General features: G+C 41.6%; 1 protein-coding gene and 1 long non-coding RNA gene across 5 annotated transcripts in view; one reads left to right on the top strand and one right to left on the bottom strand.

Moving 5' to 3' along the window:
• aplp2 (amyloid beta (A4) precursor-like protein 2) overlaps positions 1–14,932 on the bottom strand; it is a 51,868-nt gene that overhangs the window by 17,445 nt on the left and 19,491 nt on the right. For all 4 annotated transcript variants that reach the window (XM_052078896.1, XM_052078894.1, XM_052078895.1 and 1 more), the window contains exons 2-11: positions 11,629–11,802; positions 11,013–11,142; positions 4,785–4,897; positions 3,565–3,782; positions 3,009–3,217; positions 2,521–2,688; positions 2,103–2,236; positions 1,489–1,563; positions 785–943; positions 421–549 (exon numbers count right to left, since the gene is read on the bottom strand). In XM_052078896.1, the coding sequence (XP_051934856.1) occupies positions 421–549; positions 785–943; positions 1,489–1,563; positions 2,103–2,236; positions 2,521–2,688; positions 3,009–3,217; positions 3,565–3,782; positions 4,785–4,897; positions 11,013–11,142; positions 11,629–11,802 (1,509 nt within the window). The remainder of the gene's footprint in view (positions 1–420; positions 550–784; positions 944–1,488; positions 1,564–2,102; positions 2,237–2,520; positions 2,689–3,008; positions 3,218–3,564; positions 3,783–4,784; positions 4,898–11,012; positions 11,143–11,628; positions 11,803–14,932) is intronic.
• LOC127609317 (uncharacterized) lies at positions 1,475–2,310 on the top strand. The gene is made up of 2 exons (XR_007964536.1): positions 1,475–1,607; positions 2,010–2,310. It is a non-coding gene; the product is annotated as an uncharacterized LOC127609317 (long non-coding RNA).

Raw genomic sequence — 14,932 nt, 5'->3', positions numbered from 1 at the left:
TAAATGTAATCCCTGCCTACACCTTACAAACGAAAGAGAGTGCTATTAAGTGTGTAAAGAATAAAGTATTCACGTCCTTGGCTGCTGTTGTCTTTTTCTCTGATCAAAACATCATTGTCTTTTACTCAGATCAAAACAGTGTGTCCCCCTAGCGGATACTCCGTGAATCGCACCATATTAAAAACATTATTTCCGTGTTTTTTATTCATTTTTTCACTTTTAAATTATCCTGTGGGCCTGATCAAACCTTCTTGCGGGCCACATGTTTGACACCCTTGCTATAGACCCTTAACTCTTATTTGAAGCCCAAATTCAAACCCTAACTTAAAACTCTGAACCTGATTTGAAACCTCAATTCTGTATAAAACCTGTGAAACATCCATCCATCCATCCTCAGGGCTTCGCTCAAACATGACCCACCTGTGACTTCATCTGAGCTGCCTTCTCGGGGTCCACGGCCAGGACGTGCTGGTAGTGGCGGATGGTGTGCTGGCGGTCCTTGTTTTCAGCGCGCACATAGCGGCGCAGTGCCTGCAGGATGCGGTGAGGCTGCAGGCAACAAACACCTGTTATACTGTTACTGACACTAATGCAGCGGCTCCCCGTTGATCCGTCAGCTGTTACTTTGGGGGTCTACGTATTGATATGCAAAAAAATCGATGTCAGATCATTTTAAAAAGCACACTGACATATGGGGACCGCCAAATTATATTTAATTGGCATTAGTATTATGAGTGTGTTTCTCCCTGTACCCAAAAAGTTGTCATATGTAAAGGGCGCTCACCCTGGGGGGGTCGGCCTGCAGGGCCGCGAGGTAATTCTCCAGGGCCAGACGCCGCCGATCGTTGAGCATGGCCTCCACCCGGGCCAGGTGGGTCTCCACCAGCTGCTGCTTCTCACTGGCGGCCTCCTCCTCCAGTGACTCCACCATGGCCTGGAAGTGCTGCACAAAAAGACGACCTTGTCAAATGTTTCGTGGACATGTCCGAGTTTAGTTGTTGAGTGGCTAGTTTGGCATTGTCGGCCAATCTTTTACTTCACAGGTGTCAAACTCAAAGCCCGGGGACCAAATCCGGCCTGCCACATCTTTTTATGTGGCCCGTGAAAGCAAATCATGTGTCAACTTCCATGATCCTTGCTAAAATCTGTACCAAAATGTCAAATTGTCATGTGTAATAAACAACATTGAAATTTTGCAGTAATCTGGTTACTCTGTTTACATTTAAACAATAATGGAACAAAATATCATAGTTGACTGATTTCCAAATTACCAATCCATCACTTTGTCGTGTACAGGTAGTAATATGATGAGACGATTAAATATTTGTTTGGTTTCACTGGTTTCATAACGGCCCGTCCCGTCGAGGAAAGACATAACTCCAAGGTGGTCTGCGACAAAAATGAATTTGACACCCCTGTTTTAGTAATAGTCAAAGAAACCGTGCTAAGGTGTCCTATCTGACCCAACCACAGGGAGCGGTGACTGACCTGGACCAAAGTTTGCCTCTCAGCCTTGGGCAGGTTCTTGGCCTGGCGGTCAGCCTCCTCCCACTCCTTCCTCACCTGCCGCCATGAGGAGAAAAGACTCAAGATCAACAATAAGACAAGTGTGACCATTTCCAGTCATCTTTGTGTGACAATCTTTAGGAATATGTATATTGTTGAAGATTGAATAAATATCTAAAATTTTTACGATATTTAGTTTTGTTTCCAACACTGTATGTTCATGTGGGTCTTTTCTTCTTTTAAGACTTTCATTTATGTATTGTCTAATACTTTTTGCTGACATTCTTTGGTCATTTTTTAAACTTGTATTTATGTTTTTATTGTATTCTCTTTTTCATAGTTTGTATCATTTTCATTTTTTTCTCTTTTTTTTGATTGAATTTTGCATTATTTTGTAATATTTTTGTATTGTTTTTTTCCCTCAAACTTTAATTATTTTTTTTTACCCCAATTCTTTTTTGTTTTGAGACATTTTTTGTTTTGTATGTTTTGTCTCTTGCCAGGCTTCACAGCTGAGCACTCCTGTATAGACGAATTCCCAAACTGCCTCTTTGAGTTTGAGTATTTTAGCGGGTGCGGTACATCCTCCAGCTCACCCTCTCCATGCGGTTGCGGTGCCTGATCTCTAGCTGCTCCTTGGCCTTCTGGAAGCGACTGTGCTCCTTGTCATCTGCTGGCGTCTCAAAGTAGATGTCCACGTCGTCGGCGGGCTGAGGTGTCGGGAGCGTGGCTGCCGAACCAAAACATCCACGAAACCAATATGAACAAAAAACGGGATTGGAAATAAAGTGCAGTGAACCCATGCCTATTCGTGCTTGGTGAATTAATTTTTTTCACGATTTTGTTTTTGGAGACAATCTTTAGCTCTTTTGTAGCAATTTTGTATAAAAATAAGCCTCCCAATTATTAACATGATTCTTCACTCATTTCAAACTGTACCACATATTACCTTACCCAAAGACAACTTTAAATATAATTTTCAAGCCTTAGTGTAACTGACGAGCTTTCACTCACCGAGTCGCTTGCACACTGCCATGCAGTATTCCTCCGAGTCAAAGTTGTTGCGATTTCCCGCGCAGCCGCCGTAGATAAAAAGCGCACACTTTTTCTGGCTCAGGTCGAAGTGCCAGCGGGGCATGGAGGCCCTGCAGGGCCCTGTCTCCGCCTCCAGGGTGCACACGGCTGCAGGGGGGCCCATCAATGGCAAGTCAGTCGTGGAAATACAACCTAATACGGGTGTACACTGCTTCTGGGGATTCTGCGCTTGATTTGATGTCCAGGAAGTATGCGACGATAACTTCAAATTTTAATTGCACAATCATACCTACTTCCTGTCCGCAAGTGTGTATTGTGCAGCCACAGTATTTTGTGTGCACAGTATAATACACATTTTCATCCATTTTAATTTCAACATTAGAGTTCTGCCGAGTAATGAGGGGCTACCCGTGTCACATAACCAAGACAATGAGTTGTCATTGGAAAAAAAAACGAAGAAGAAGAACCTTTGACTTCTTGAAGAGTCTTGTCCTCGTCCTCACGGCTGTCCGACATTCTGCTGCTGTCTCGCTTGTGATCTTCATCGTTATCTGCCTCTTCATCCTCGTAGACGTAGTGGTAATCCTCTTCATCTGCCTCATCCACGTCTTCCTCTGTGTCCTCCTCATCCAGCGGCTCCTCTTTCTGCGTGGGTTGCTCGACAGCCGGAGCCTCGCTATGATACAATACAATACAATACAATACATGCTGATTTATATAGCGCTTTCACAACAGCGGCAGCTGTAACAAAGCGCTTAACAAAACAGTTAACATAAAGTAAAATAATAAACACAACACATAACAAAACACGGACAGTCGTGCTGATGATAAGGAGACAGAACAAATTATGTACAAAGTTAATAATTATATCACCGCAACCTTTTGAGAAAAAGAGGGTGGTTCTAACTTTGGAGGCAAATATAACAAACAAACTAAAATTTGTGCACATAAACTACGGGGATGCTCTGCAGCACTTAAACACAGAACCTGGAGGAGGCCAACACGAGGAGTAACTCATGGAACCTGTTCTCAGGGGCGTCCTCGTCGTCATCCAGCTTGGCCTCATCGATCTCCTCATCCTCCACGTCTTCCTCCTCCTCCTCATGCTCGGGAGCTGAATCGGCCGACTCCTCGGTGCGGGAAGGCGGGCAGCAGACGAACTCTGTGCCGTGGAACTTATCGGTGCCGCATGGGAGCAGCATGCCGTAGCTGTGCAGCACCGTCGAGCTTTTGGAGCACGCCTGAGGAGGAAACGTGATGACAATCATTCATCCGTACATTTTCAATCCAATAATGTCCAGGATTTGTTGAATTTTTTATTTCCTGGTCAAATACACAGGCGAGATGCGAAGCGTGGAAACGAACTGCCAAGCCTAAACTCAGATTGCACAATCCCGCACGAACTGGGTGAGAAGGCCAGTTTGTCTTTTTACATGTCTCAAACACTTTCAAGATGCATTCTTAGCATTCTCCTTAGGCAAGCTAATATGCTTAATATTTGTGTTACATCGTTTTGCTGATCACATAAAACCACAGAAAACAGTGTGAGGGTGAGGCAGACTGTACTCGAGCTCACTAAATGGCTTTACAGTTGAGGCAATTGCATGCACCCCCAAAACATCTCCTAAAAAATGGATTAATGACCGTTCCTCCAATCTAAATTCAAGACAAAATACTATTTTGGTTGATTCTAGCGCTTAAAAACACGTTAAAATGCTCAATCTACCATGATTATTTCGACTGTTCAAGCCTCCCTTCTCATGCAAATCGAGTACCGGTTGTCCATCTTCTAATTGACTTGATTCAAGAAGCCAAAACAAACTTGCTGGTGCAGTTGTGAGGAAAATGAAGCGCTAGTAAAAGTTTCATTCAATAATTTAATACAATACAATACATGCTGATTTATATAGCGCTTTCACAACAGCGGCAGCTGTAACAAAGCGCTTAACAAAACAGTTAACATAAAGTAAAATAATAAACACAACACATAACCATAAAACACGGACAGTCATGCAGTTCTAACCACTAATGGCAGATATGCCATTAAATATATATATCTCTTTGTCTCATACATTTGTAACTCTGACTCGAATGTCACAATAACACCAATGGACAATTTCGAGCAAGGGCGACCAACCAACCTAAATATGTTGTCCCCTGTTCAAAACCACAGGTAAAGACGACTCCCCAATCTGCTCTACAACACTGGAGTCAAGTCATGTGATCTGTGTATTCTGTCTTACCTCCTTGGCCACGCCGTGCCACTGTTGGTGGCTAGCGCACAGGTCCATTCGCTCCTTGTGGAAGAACTTGCACTTCTCTGGAACCAGCAGGACGTCACTCACAAACTCACCCACTGCGACATAAAAAAAAAAAAAAATCAATAAAATCTCATTATTGCACACTTCCTCGGAGGCGCTGCTGACTAAAAAGTTCAGATTTTGAGGAGGACCAACCTCTCCGAAGGTAAAGCTACCACATGAGGGTTAAGGATTGCATTTTACTACGTTGCAAGGATGATTTGAATTTAATGAATTGTTCAGCCCATGTGTGGGTGTGTGCTTTTCTCTTCTCGACCTGATTGGAAAAAATAGTGAGGATGACTTTTAAGGGGGAATTTAGGCAGGACGAATAATTGTAGGACCAAAAGTGAGGTCCACACAAACTGATAGACTGATTTTAAGAAGAGCTTTTGATGAAGCTACAGTATGGCGTTGTGTATTGTGAGTGTATCTAATATTTAGGCCCATGACTAAGCAAGCAAGTATGCATGTCAACCAGGGCAATTCTGAAGAAAATAATGGATAACGGTTGGAAAGCCACACGGTGGAGAAGCAGGAATAGAAGAGCTTCTGTTCAAGAGAGTGTGGAGACCACACCAAAAAAACAGGGAGGTTGAGTAACAAGGGAGGGGAGGGAGCACTCCGATAACAGCTCGTTTGGTGGTTCGTCCAGTGTGGAAGGCAGCGTTTTGGAAAATTAGGGGGTAGCATGGAAGGAAAGGAGGATGGGCGAGCTGCAAATTGCAGCTCACTCTAGAGCTGCCGCTTATCTCTGCCCAGGACGCTTCCCCTGCACTTCAGGCCTGACAAGTTTGCTTCGGAGCAATGGAGCAATTTTGATTTTATCCATAGCAATTTTCTGTAAAGACATGCCCCCCAACCCCCCTCCCAAAAAAAGGGAAAAAAAAGCTGCATTGTTTTGTGTGATGTCTGAAATCTGAACAAATATTTCAGGGCAAGTGAAATATTTAAACTCGTTTGCTGCCAGACGAATGACAATTTGGAGTCCAACGCCCATTTTTCTGAGAAATATGCTTCCAAAGCCAAACAAATAACTAACTCAAAACATGATGATGAGTTTTAGTATAAAACCTTGAAGAATAATCCATCCATTTTCTGAACCGCTTTATCCTCACAAGAGCGTGCTGGAGCCCATCCCAGCCTCCTTCGGGCAGTAGGCGTGGGACACCCTGAACCGGTTGCCAGCCAATCACAGGGCACCCAGAGACAAACAACCATCCGTGCTCACACTCACACCAAGGGACAATTTAGAGTGTTCAGTCAGCCTGCCATGCATGTTTTTGGAATGTGGGAGGAAACCGAAGTACCTGGAGAAAACCCACGCAGGCTGGGGGTGAACATGCAAACTCCATACAGGAAGGATCGAACCCACGACCTCTACACTGCGAGTGCCTCAAAAGGCAAACAAATATTTAGCTGTTCAACGCATCATCATAAATCTGGAAATCAAACTCTGAAGAATAATGCCAAACGGGTTGAAATTTGGGCATTAAAACCAAGTACCTTTCAAAATCAAACAAAACGGATCATCATGCGTGACAGGAGCAAATCTCAGATGGAGTTCAAACAACACTTTCTGCAGAAGTGTGCCTCAAGAGGCAAACAAAAATCAAGGCCAGAGTGGCTTGGGAAAATAGTTCGCAAATTGGAATTCCATCTTCCTTTGTGGAACACTAGACTTCACGGAGAGTTGCCTTTTGTATGCCGGCGTGAAATAGAATGACAAATGAATGGGCTCCTTCAACATTAATGTGCAGTTTGAGGCAATTAAATTAGCAGCTGCCATGCACGCCGGATGACAGGCCGCAAAATGCTCTCTCCGGCGTTGAAGGGAACGAGGGCCTGAATAAAATAATCCCAGGCTGAATCACGCAGACATGGCAGATTAGTGCCTGTGACGATAATCAGTGCGCCGTTGAGGTCATTGAACTACAAATCAAAGTCGACAGCCAAACCGGAAGTTTGACTCATTTGGTTGGCTCCAAGGTACTCAATTGCGTTCCACTACCAAATGAAGTCAACCTGAAAACTCATTTCATTAGTTGATCAAAATGTTTACCATTGTGCAGCAAATCACTATGCTGCATCAATAATCATGTCATCATCATTGAACAAAATGTTGAACATTTTAGCCACGTTCTTTGTTTCAATGGACATTTGCTGTTCCTTCTCATTTGCGCGCCTTGGCGTGCCTAATACATTCAAACATACAAACGGATGTACACGCAGACGGTCAAAACACCTCAGTTAGCTGCAGGCACATAAGTTGTCAGTTTTCGCTAGCCGGTCCATTGGGGTTTTGCATTGTTAATTTGAGCTAGTAGAGCTAGGCTAAGTTGTGTGGTTGTTTTCAATTCAGGTAGGCTTCTCTTTTTTTAGTTTGAAAGTAAATTTTAACTGCGAGTGGCAAAAATCAGATTGAAGTCTCTTTTTGAAGAAATGTTTTAAGGTGACTTGAGTCGAGTTTAACGCCACTAAACAGTGCTTGCTTGCCAAAATGTGGTCACAAATCAAAGCAAAGAATCGTCCTGAGGAATTGTGGGAAACTCTTACGTGGAGTCTAGGGCTCAACGATTTGGGGACATTTTGTAATTGTTACTTTTCTTCAAGTCGCTGATGGGTAGTGGTACCAGACTTGTGTGCGGCAGCGTGGGATCGGTTCCACTCACAAGATCGGATGTGGGTGTGAATGGTCGTTTGTCTCTATATGTGCTCTGCGAGTGACTGGCGACCAGTTCGAGGTGTAGTCTGCCTTCTGCCCTAAATCAGCTGGGATAGGCTCCAGCAACTCCCCGCGACCCAGCTCAGGATAAGCGGTGTTGAAAATACATGGATGGATGGACTTTTCTTCCATCAGTATTGCAATTTAATATGAGTTTATTCTTTAAATTTGAATTCCCATAATTTTTTTTAAACAATACATAAATCTGTATTTCAACTGCTGCTTTCCCACCACTCCTCATATTCACGTAAATAGCTTGTCTCCGGCTTTGGTTTGGATGCTTATCTGTCAGCAAGTGGAAAAATTCAGACTGAAATTGCATTATCTGTATTCTGAGTTTAGCCTGTCGTGATGTTTTCTGTATGAACATTTAAAAAAAAAAAATAATTTGCCTTCGCCCCGCCGCCAAGAATGCTCATGAATTGTTGCCATTTTCACAGTCCGGCGCAAGCGCTAATGGATTTTTTCAATCACGGACAGCAAGCCGGCGGCACGACTCAAACAGTAAAAAAGGCTTCCGGCCCGAGTAAGAGTGGCAGAAAGCTGGTGCAGCGCAGGAGGACTTGGTTTGATGTTATTTTTCCTTCATCTTTTTTCCCTCCCAAGCTTACTTTTGATTCTGTTTGTGATTCTCGCCAGTCGCCAGTCAGGCGTGTGTTGTCTTGTTCCAAATTGCATACAGAAACGAGGACAGTTACGTGACATGGCATTCAGTTCTAAGTATTCACAGCGCTTTTACTATTTCCACATTTTGTTATATTACAGCCTTATTCCAGAACAAATGTAACCAATTTTGGAATAAGGCTGTAACATAAAATATGAAGAAAGTAAAATGTGAAAGAACTGCACGCAGTACAAGACTGTTTTCCGTTGTGTTTTTTGTCCAAGAAAAATATATATTATGGTTTGGGTCTTGAATGCCTTACTTTTAAAATGTTGTACATTGATGGTTGGACATTGATGTTTATAAATCTTGTCATTTAAGTTTTAGGAATTTTAGTCGGATATTTTTGTTTTCTTGGCCTTGCCTCTGAATGTCCTTGAACTGTTGTGTTTGTAAATGCTTTTAGGTGTCTCTTTGCAGTTAGCACATTGAGTAACCATGCACCTTATGTAAGTAATGTGCAAAAAAAAAAGCTGCCTCGCCTTGCCACTCTCTTAATATCAAAACTCAAAACTTTTTCATCAAATGAAAATATGAGTTGATTCTCATGGTATTACAACTTTCCCCTCAAAAAGATAGATAACTATTTTTTTATGTTGAGAAATAAGAATATTCATGTCGGAGTAACACTGTTTCCTTTGAAAATAATTCTGATTTGTCTTTTTTTTAATTAAACTACCAATATTTAAAAATAACAATTCTTGAAAGACTACCGGTTTTCACACACTCACACACAAAAAAGTTTTTTTTAACCTATTTAATTAAGTCTGTTTTTCATCAGAACAAATAATATTCTGGTAATATTACGACTTTTTTCTTGCAACATTATTTGAACTAAAAAAAAAAGACAATTTTCCATGTGAAATGTATTTTGTTTGTTTTTCTGTAAATTATACAAGTCATTAAAATGTGACATTTTCTATAAAAAAAATAGTTAATGTTCGCAATATGATGACACCCCCTGCCTCTAAATTTTCATTATTTCTATTATCGCAACAATTTGTCTCATCATACCCCTGCCTGCCACATAAATGTTTTTTAGGCTTTTTGTATTTGTTTCTCGCACTGCATGGCGACTGGATTTCAACCTTTTGCGTGCGACAGAGGGCCATGCCAAAGGTTTCCCACCCCCGCAAAACGGAGCCAGGGCAGCTGCTCCCTAGTATGCTGCAGCAGACCTTCTGCTTGCTGACCCTGCACGTCAAGAGGAGTTTATGGTCTCGGGTTGAGCCGGAAGAGAGAAAAAAAAAATCTGATCGTGATTTATTGCATAACAAGCCTCCTCGCCAATAATAAATAACGGCTGCGACCCTGGGGGCATCCACTGTGACAGACGGAAGCAGTCTGCTGCACCAGGCTAACATTAGTCACCTCAAATCCAAGTTCAATATTGCGCCATAGACAGATTAGAAGATCTCTCGCACAGACACAAACACACCGACACAAACACACACACACAAAGGACAGTGAGGACACTTGAGCACTTACTGAGCCATTCGGAAGTCATCGTGATGATGTATTTTTTTTCCGATGACTTTACTCTCACAATAATAAAACAAGGGGTGGGCGATATGGGCAACATAAATAAATAAATAGACAACATCTCAATATACTGTACCTGTATGTTTTTCCAAAAAAGTGGATAACGATAATTTGGTGATAGTCTACTGAAATACTGTGACTTTGCTTCACAGAACAATTATAGATCGACAGTGGTTCTGAACAACAGCTCTTGTTTAGATTTTAAATTGCTTCATACATGTTCTGCAAAACACCGTACAACGATATTCCATGGTAATATTTAACAACGTTCAACTTTGACATATACCCAAGCTAGATAGAGTGTTTCCATTGTTTTTGTGAATATTTCTGACAATTTACTTCATTCAGTTGCTCCTTTGAGATATTAGCAAAGGTTTACAACCACTTCCAAGTACTACAGCAGTCAAAATAAAGGGGAAAACAATCATCTTTCATTTGACATATTGTCATTTGTGCCACGGGCGCTGAAATATGACATTTGTGGACGGTCCTGAACACGACAATAGAAGTACAGCTGTGATATAGTTACCGTACTAATATAGCTAAAATGCAGCGTCTAAGTACTGAATATTAAGCGAATATCAAACATTAGGCAAATTTTTACCCGCTCGCAAAAAGCAAGGTATGTGACAGTGGCGTTAGTGATGTGTCGCCAATGTTTATTTGCTTTGTCGGCAGTACAGTACGGGTTCGCTCAACTAGGCGAGGGTTTCATGCGTGTGTTGCTCAGCTTTAAGCAGTAGTCGTGTTTGTGAAGTTGCAAAGTCACGTGATCCTCCATTTGGTTTGAGTGAATTGCTCTTCACGGTTTATCTTTTTTCAGCACATCCCAAAATGTTTTTTTGTTTTGAACCGACATCAGTTTTGTCAAATCATTTGCAGCCTTGAGACATGGGCTCGTGCATCTTTGAAAAAAAATGTTGATCTCCCTCAGCTGTTGCCACCAATTCATGTGACTGAATCCTGCCAGCTGTTTCACAGAATGAAGACTTTGTACAAATCTGTCTTTGAGACACTATGAATACTCAAAAGGTAAAATTGCGCATTGTGAAAGCAATTTTGACGATCATATCGAGGATGATGTAGTGTATGTGTTGATTCTAGTCATTAAAAATAATGTACCGGTAAGTGTATTCTTCAAGCTATTTTTAGGTAAGTATCGCACCTGACTCTCACTTCATCCGCCCCGCTGCATCGAAAGCGACTGTCACGAGGACCGGTGAGATGAGCGAGCGCTTACCGAGGCATTTGTAAGGCACCACAATGTGGCCGTGCCCCTTGCAGACCTTCTTCTCCTTCTTGCACCAGTTGTCGATGCGCAGCGGCTGGTTGGCCTCCACCACATTGGTGATTTGGAGCTCAGGATACATCTGCGAAAAACACAGTGGTAGTCAATAATCACAGAGGGGGTTGGGAGATAGTGTGAGTGGATTTTCAAGAGAAATAGCTGTAAAGCTGTAAATTTGGGGGCGGGGGGAGAATTAGATCATTCTATAAAACAGTTACATTTTGCGAAGAAAAAAAGTAATTCAAGATGAGACAAAGTTGTAAAAAAAAGGCAATGTGAAAAACGGCATACTTTCAAGATAAAAATCTTTAAGAAAACATTATTCAACAAATTGTTTTTCTCTTGATAAAAGTCAGATTTTTTTTAAAGAAAAGTTTTAATACCATGGAATAGTCATATTTTTTACAAGGAAAAAAGTCACGTGAAAAACAATTGACAAAAAAGTCAATATTGTGAGACCAAATAAGTGGGTCGATTTTTTTCATTTCGAATTTTACAGGACTTATTTTCAAGATGCTTTGAGAAGTTTCATCTCGGTTGGTTTTGAGCTTTAGCAAAAGTGACTTACCTCCTGACAATAATGCAACACAGCCTCCTTGGTACCTACGCAGCTCTTGGTTCCGGATGGATCAGGTTCCCAGCGGCCCGTCTGGATGTTGACGTGCATGTTGAGCTTGCCGCAGAACATGGCCACCTGCGGCTCGGACATGGCAAACCCGGTGCCTGCGTTGGCTGCCAGCGCCTACAAGATATATATATACGGTAGATTTAAAAAAAGGCCGATTAACCAAAATGGGAGTCTTTCAGAAGCACTGAACTACATTGACAACATGAATTTGAATATTTGTCTTTGTTTGGCAGCATTCTCTTTGTTGTATTGCTTCAAGTGCATGTATGGGGATGTTGTATGTTTTTCCGTCCAATCAGTCGTCAGTTTCTATGTGTTGCCAGGTCAATCTAATCTGTCCAGAACCTTCAGATTCAGTAGTATTGGCCCACGTCCCTTTAGCTATATTAACAATCGGATGTAACTTCACGGGTGCATCGATATGGATTTTTTTTTTTGTAGGGCGATGCCTTTTCCTCCATTGGTCAGAATAAAATTTAGGTAACTGAGTAACCAGACGATTAATCAAAAATATAAATATAGCGCATAATATAATTTCTTTACGATCAATCCCTTAATGCTTACGTGAAAGACGTGAATTACAAGCAGTTGACTGTTTTACATTGTACTAATGTATTTCATTTTTAAAATACTTTGTAATAATTTATATTTGAAAAGTACTTGGGCAAATATGCTTTTAGGCATCTTAACTGTTCTAACTGGTCCTGATGATGTACTCTCCATGGCACAGTATGTGTTGTTGTATTGCATCTTGTATTGTATTGGTTGTTTCTGCAATTGCAACATGATGGAGCTGGTATGAAGTCAAGTACGTAAGTCCCCACTGAAAACAGAGGTGCCAAACGCACAGCTCACCACTGGAAGTCAGGGAGAGTTACGTTTGGATTTGTGTGCGAGGTTTTGGTCTGCTGGGAGCAAAGTGCGCTCCGTCACGCTTCAACAACAGGAACATTTAATTCCTGATCCTCAGGTGGATCATTCACTCCCCTGCTAGGTTCACTAAAGACTGTGGCCACAAGTATTTTTAAAGACACTTTTTAGTTAGGAAGCACATAATGTTGGTCGAATTGTATTGGCCTGCCTTACTGTTCTGAGAGAACAGTATTGGCCTTAAAAACATGTTAATCAGAGACTATATATTGTCCCATTGGTATGAATAGAAGTGCAAATGTTTGTCTATTGGGCAATGTGTTTACTTGATTTATATTATATACTGTATATCTTGGCAGAATTTTAAAAATATTGGAACTTTATTGTAAAAATAGGGGTGTTCACACAGCACACATTTGCTCCGCCACAAAGTCCCCCCCCCCTCCACCCCCATGTGTGCCAATGACAAGTGCAGACCACCGCAGAGGTTCAACAAAGTAAGTGCTGCGTAATCAACGGCCGAATGGCTGGCTGGCCGGCTGGCTGGCCTGTGTGATGAGCTACAGAATTGTCGACTCTGCTAAGATACACACACACACACACACACACACACACACACACACACACACACACACGCACACATCCTCATTCCCTCTTCAGAGGATGTGACAGGCATTTTGGGGACGGGCACTAATGCGATTTCAAATGCAGGAATCTGAGGAATCAAATGTATTTGAACACATACACAAATTGCAAACATAGAGCATATAGAAACATACTGTTTGTATTGTGGTATCTGTGTGTTGTTTGTTTCTTTAAGAAATAGGGCGTGAGAATCTGGACATGAGCTGTGGCCGACAACAGCTCCTCCGTGAGTATTTTCATTTTGTCGTTTGACTGTTTCTCCTGTTAAATAAAGTGCTGGCAAGTGCGTCAGTGACTGCGGCCCTCCACGTGAGGGCATTACATTAAGTAAGTATACTAAGGCTGCAACGCAGTTATTTTTATATTAAACTATTGTTTTAATTAATTAATTAATCCGATTTGTTTAATCTTAGGATATTATTTCAAATCAACACTACAGAAAAACAAATACAAATGTATTAGGTTTGGTGTAAATGAAGCTCCTCAACTCACTACAGCACCTTGATGTTACCGAATGATGGCAAAGCAATCTTATTGTTTGGTCTGCGAAAAAACAAACAAATAAACAACAGCAGCCAAATGGTGAGTTTTTAGCAATTAATGCAGGATAGGTTCTCCTTAAAAATGTGAGCGTAGGCACCTTTGTGAAGGGCAAACTGCAAGTTCTGTTGTCATGCTCCAACTCATTAACTTCTGAATAAAAACCTTATCGACAAATTGTCAAATTATTATCTCCAGAATACAAATAATGCATCTTTGCTCATCTAGCTTTACCAGTGACACAAGTAGAACAATAAAATCTTCTTCCACTAGATGGCAGGAAATACAATAAACCTGTTTGCCCAGTGCCCCACCAGTTGCCATTCACACAACACAACAATCGGGTTGTGTTCAGTGAAACAATCTCACATTTCACAGCGGAATCCTGAGTGAATATTTTTTTTTGGATTTTTTTTTTTGGTGCGTGTCGTATAAAGGCAAACGGGATTCCACGTGTCCATTAACAGGTCAAAAGGGTTCGGTAGATGGCTCCTAGCACTAATTAACATCATGGAACATGTGGGACAAAGACAGGTGGCAAAGGTCATACTAAAGTGAAATTAATATGTTTAACTAGTAACACCCTGTGTGGACACAGTGATGTTATCGTGACATCTTGGGAACATTCCTAAAATACCCACACTGTTCACTACTTTTTACAGACATATTTGATTCCACAATTCCACATGCAGCCTTCCTGTGTGGAGTTTGCATGTTCTCCCCGTGCCTGTGTGGGTTTTATCCGGATGCTCCTGTTTCCACCCACATTCCAAAAACATGGGTGGCAGCTTCATGGAACATGGACTACTAACTATTCACGAAATTGAAATGAACAAATCTCAGTTTCTCACTTTAATCTCAGAATTCTGACTTTAAAGTGAGAATTATCCTCTTCGTTACTCCTGGCTGGGCCTTTACGCCATTCTTGAAAAAAAACCCAAACATTTCAAAGACGTTTGGTTTTTTATGCGGTAACCTATTACGTGACTGAGGAGCGTGCATTCACCGGCGTCAAGAGTGGCATACTGTAGACTGACATAACAGAGAATTTTTCAAAATAAAACATCTTTCAGATTCCGAAAAGGAATAAAACGGAAGGAATGCAAGTTATTTATTCTTTCTGTGCGGCCCGGCACGAAATGACCCGCGGACCGGTACTGGTCTGGCGGTAGGGGATCCCTGTTCTATT

The sequence above is a fragment of the Hippocampus zosterae genome, chromosome 10, assembly GCF_025434085.1.
Source record: "Hippocampus zosterae strain Florida chromosome 10, ASM2543408v3, whole genome shotgun sequence".
Classification (NCBI taxonomy): Eukaryota; Metazoa; Chordata; class Actinopteri; order Syngnathiformes; family Syngnathidae; genus Hippocampus; species Hippocampus zosterae.
Note: the sequence above shows the minus strand (reverse complement) of the source record. Positions and strands in the feature narration are given on the sequence as shown.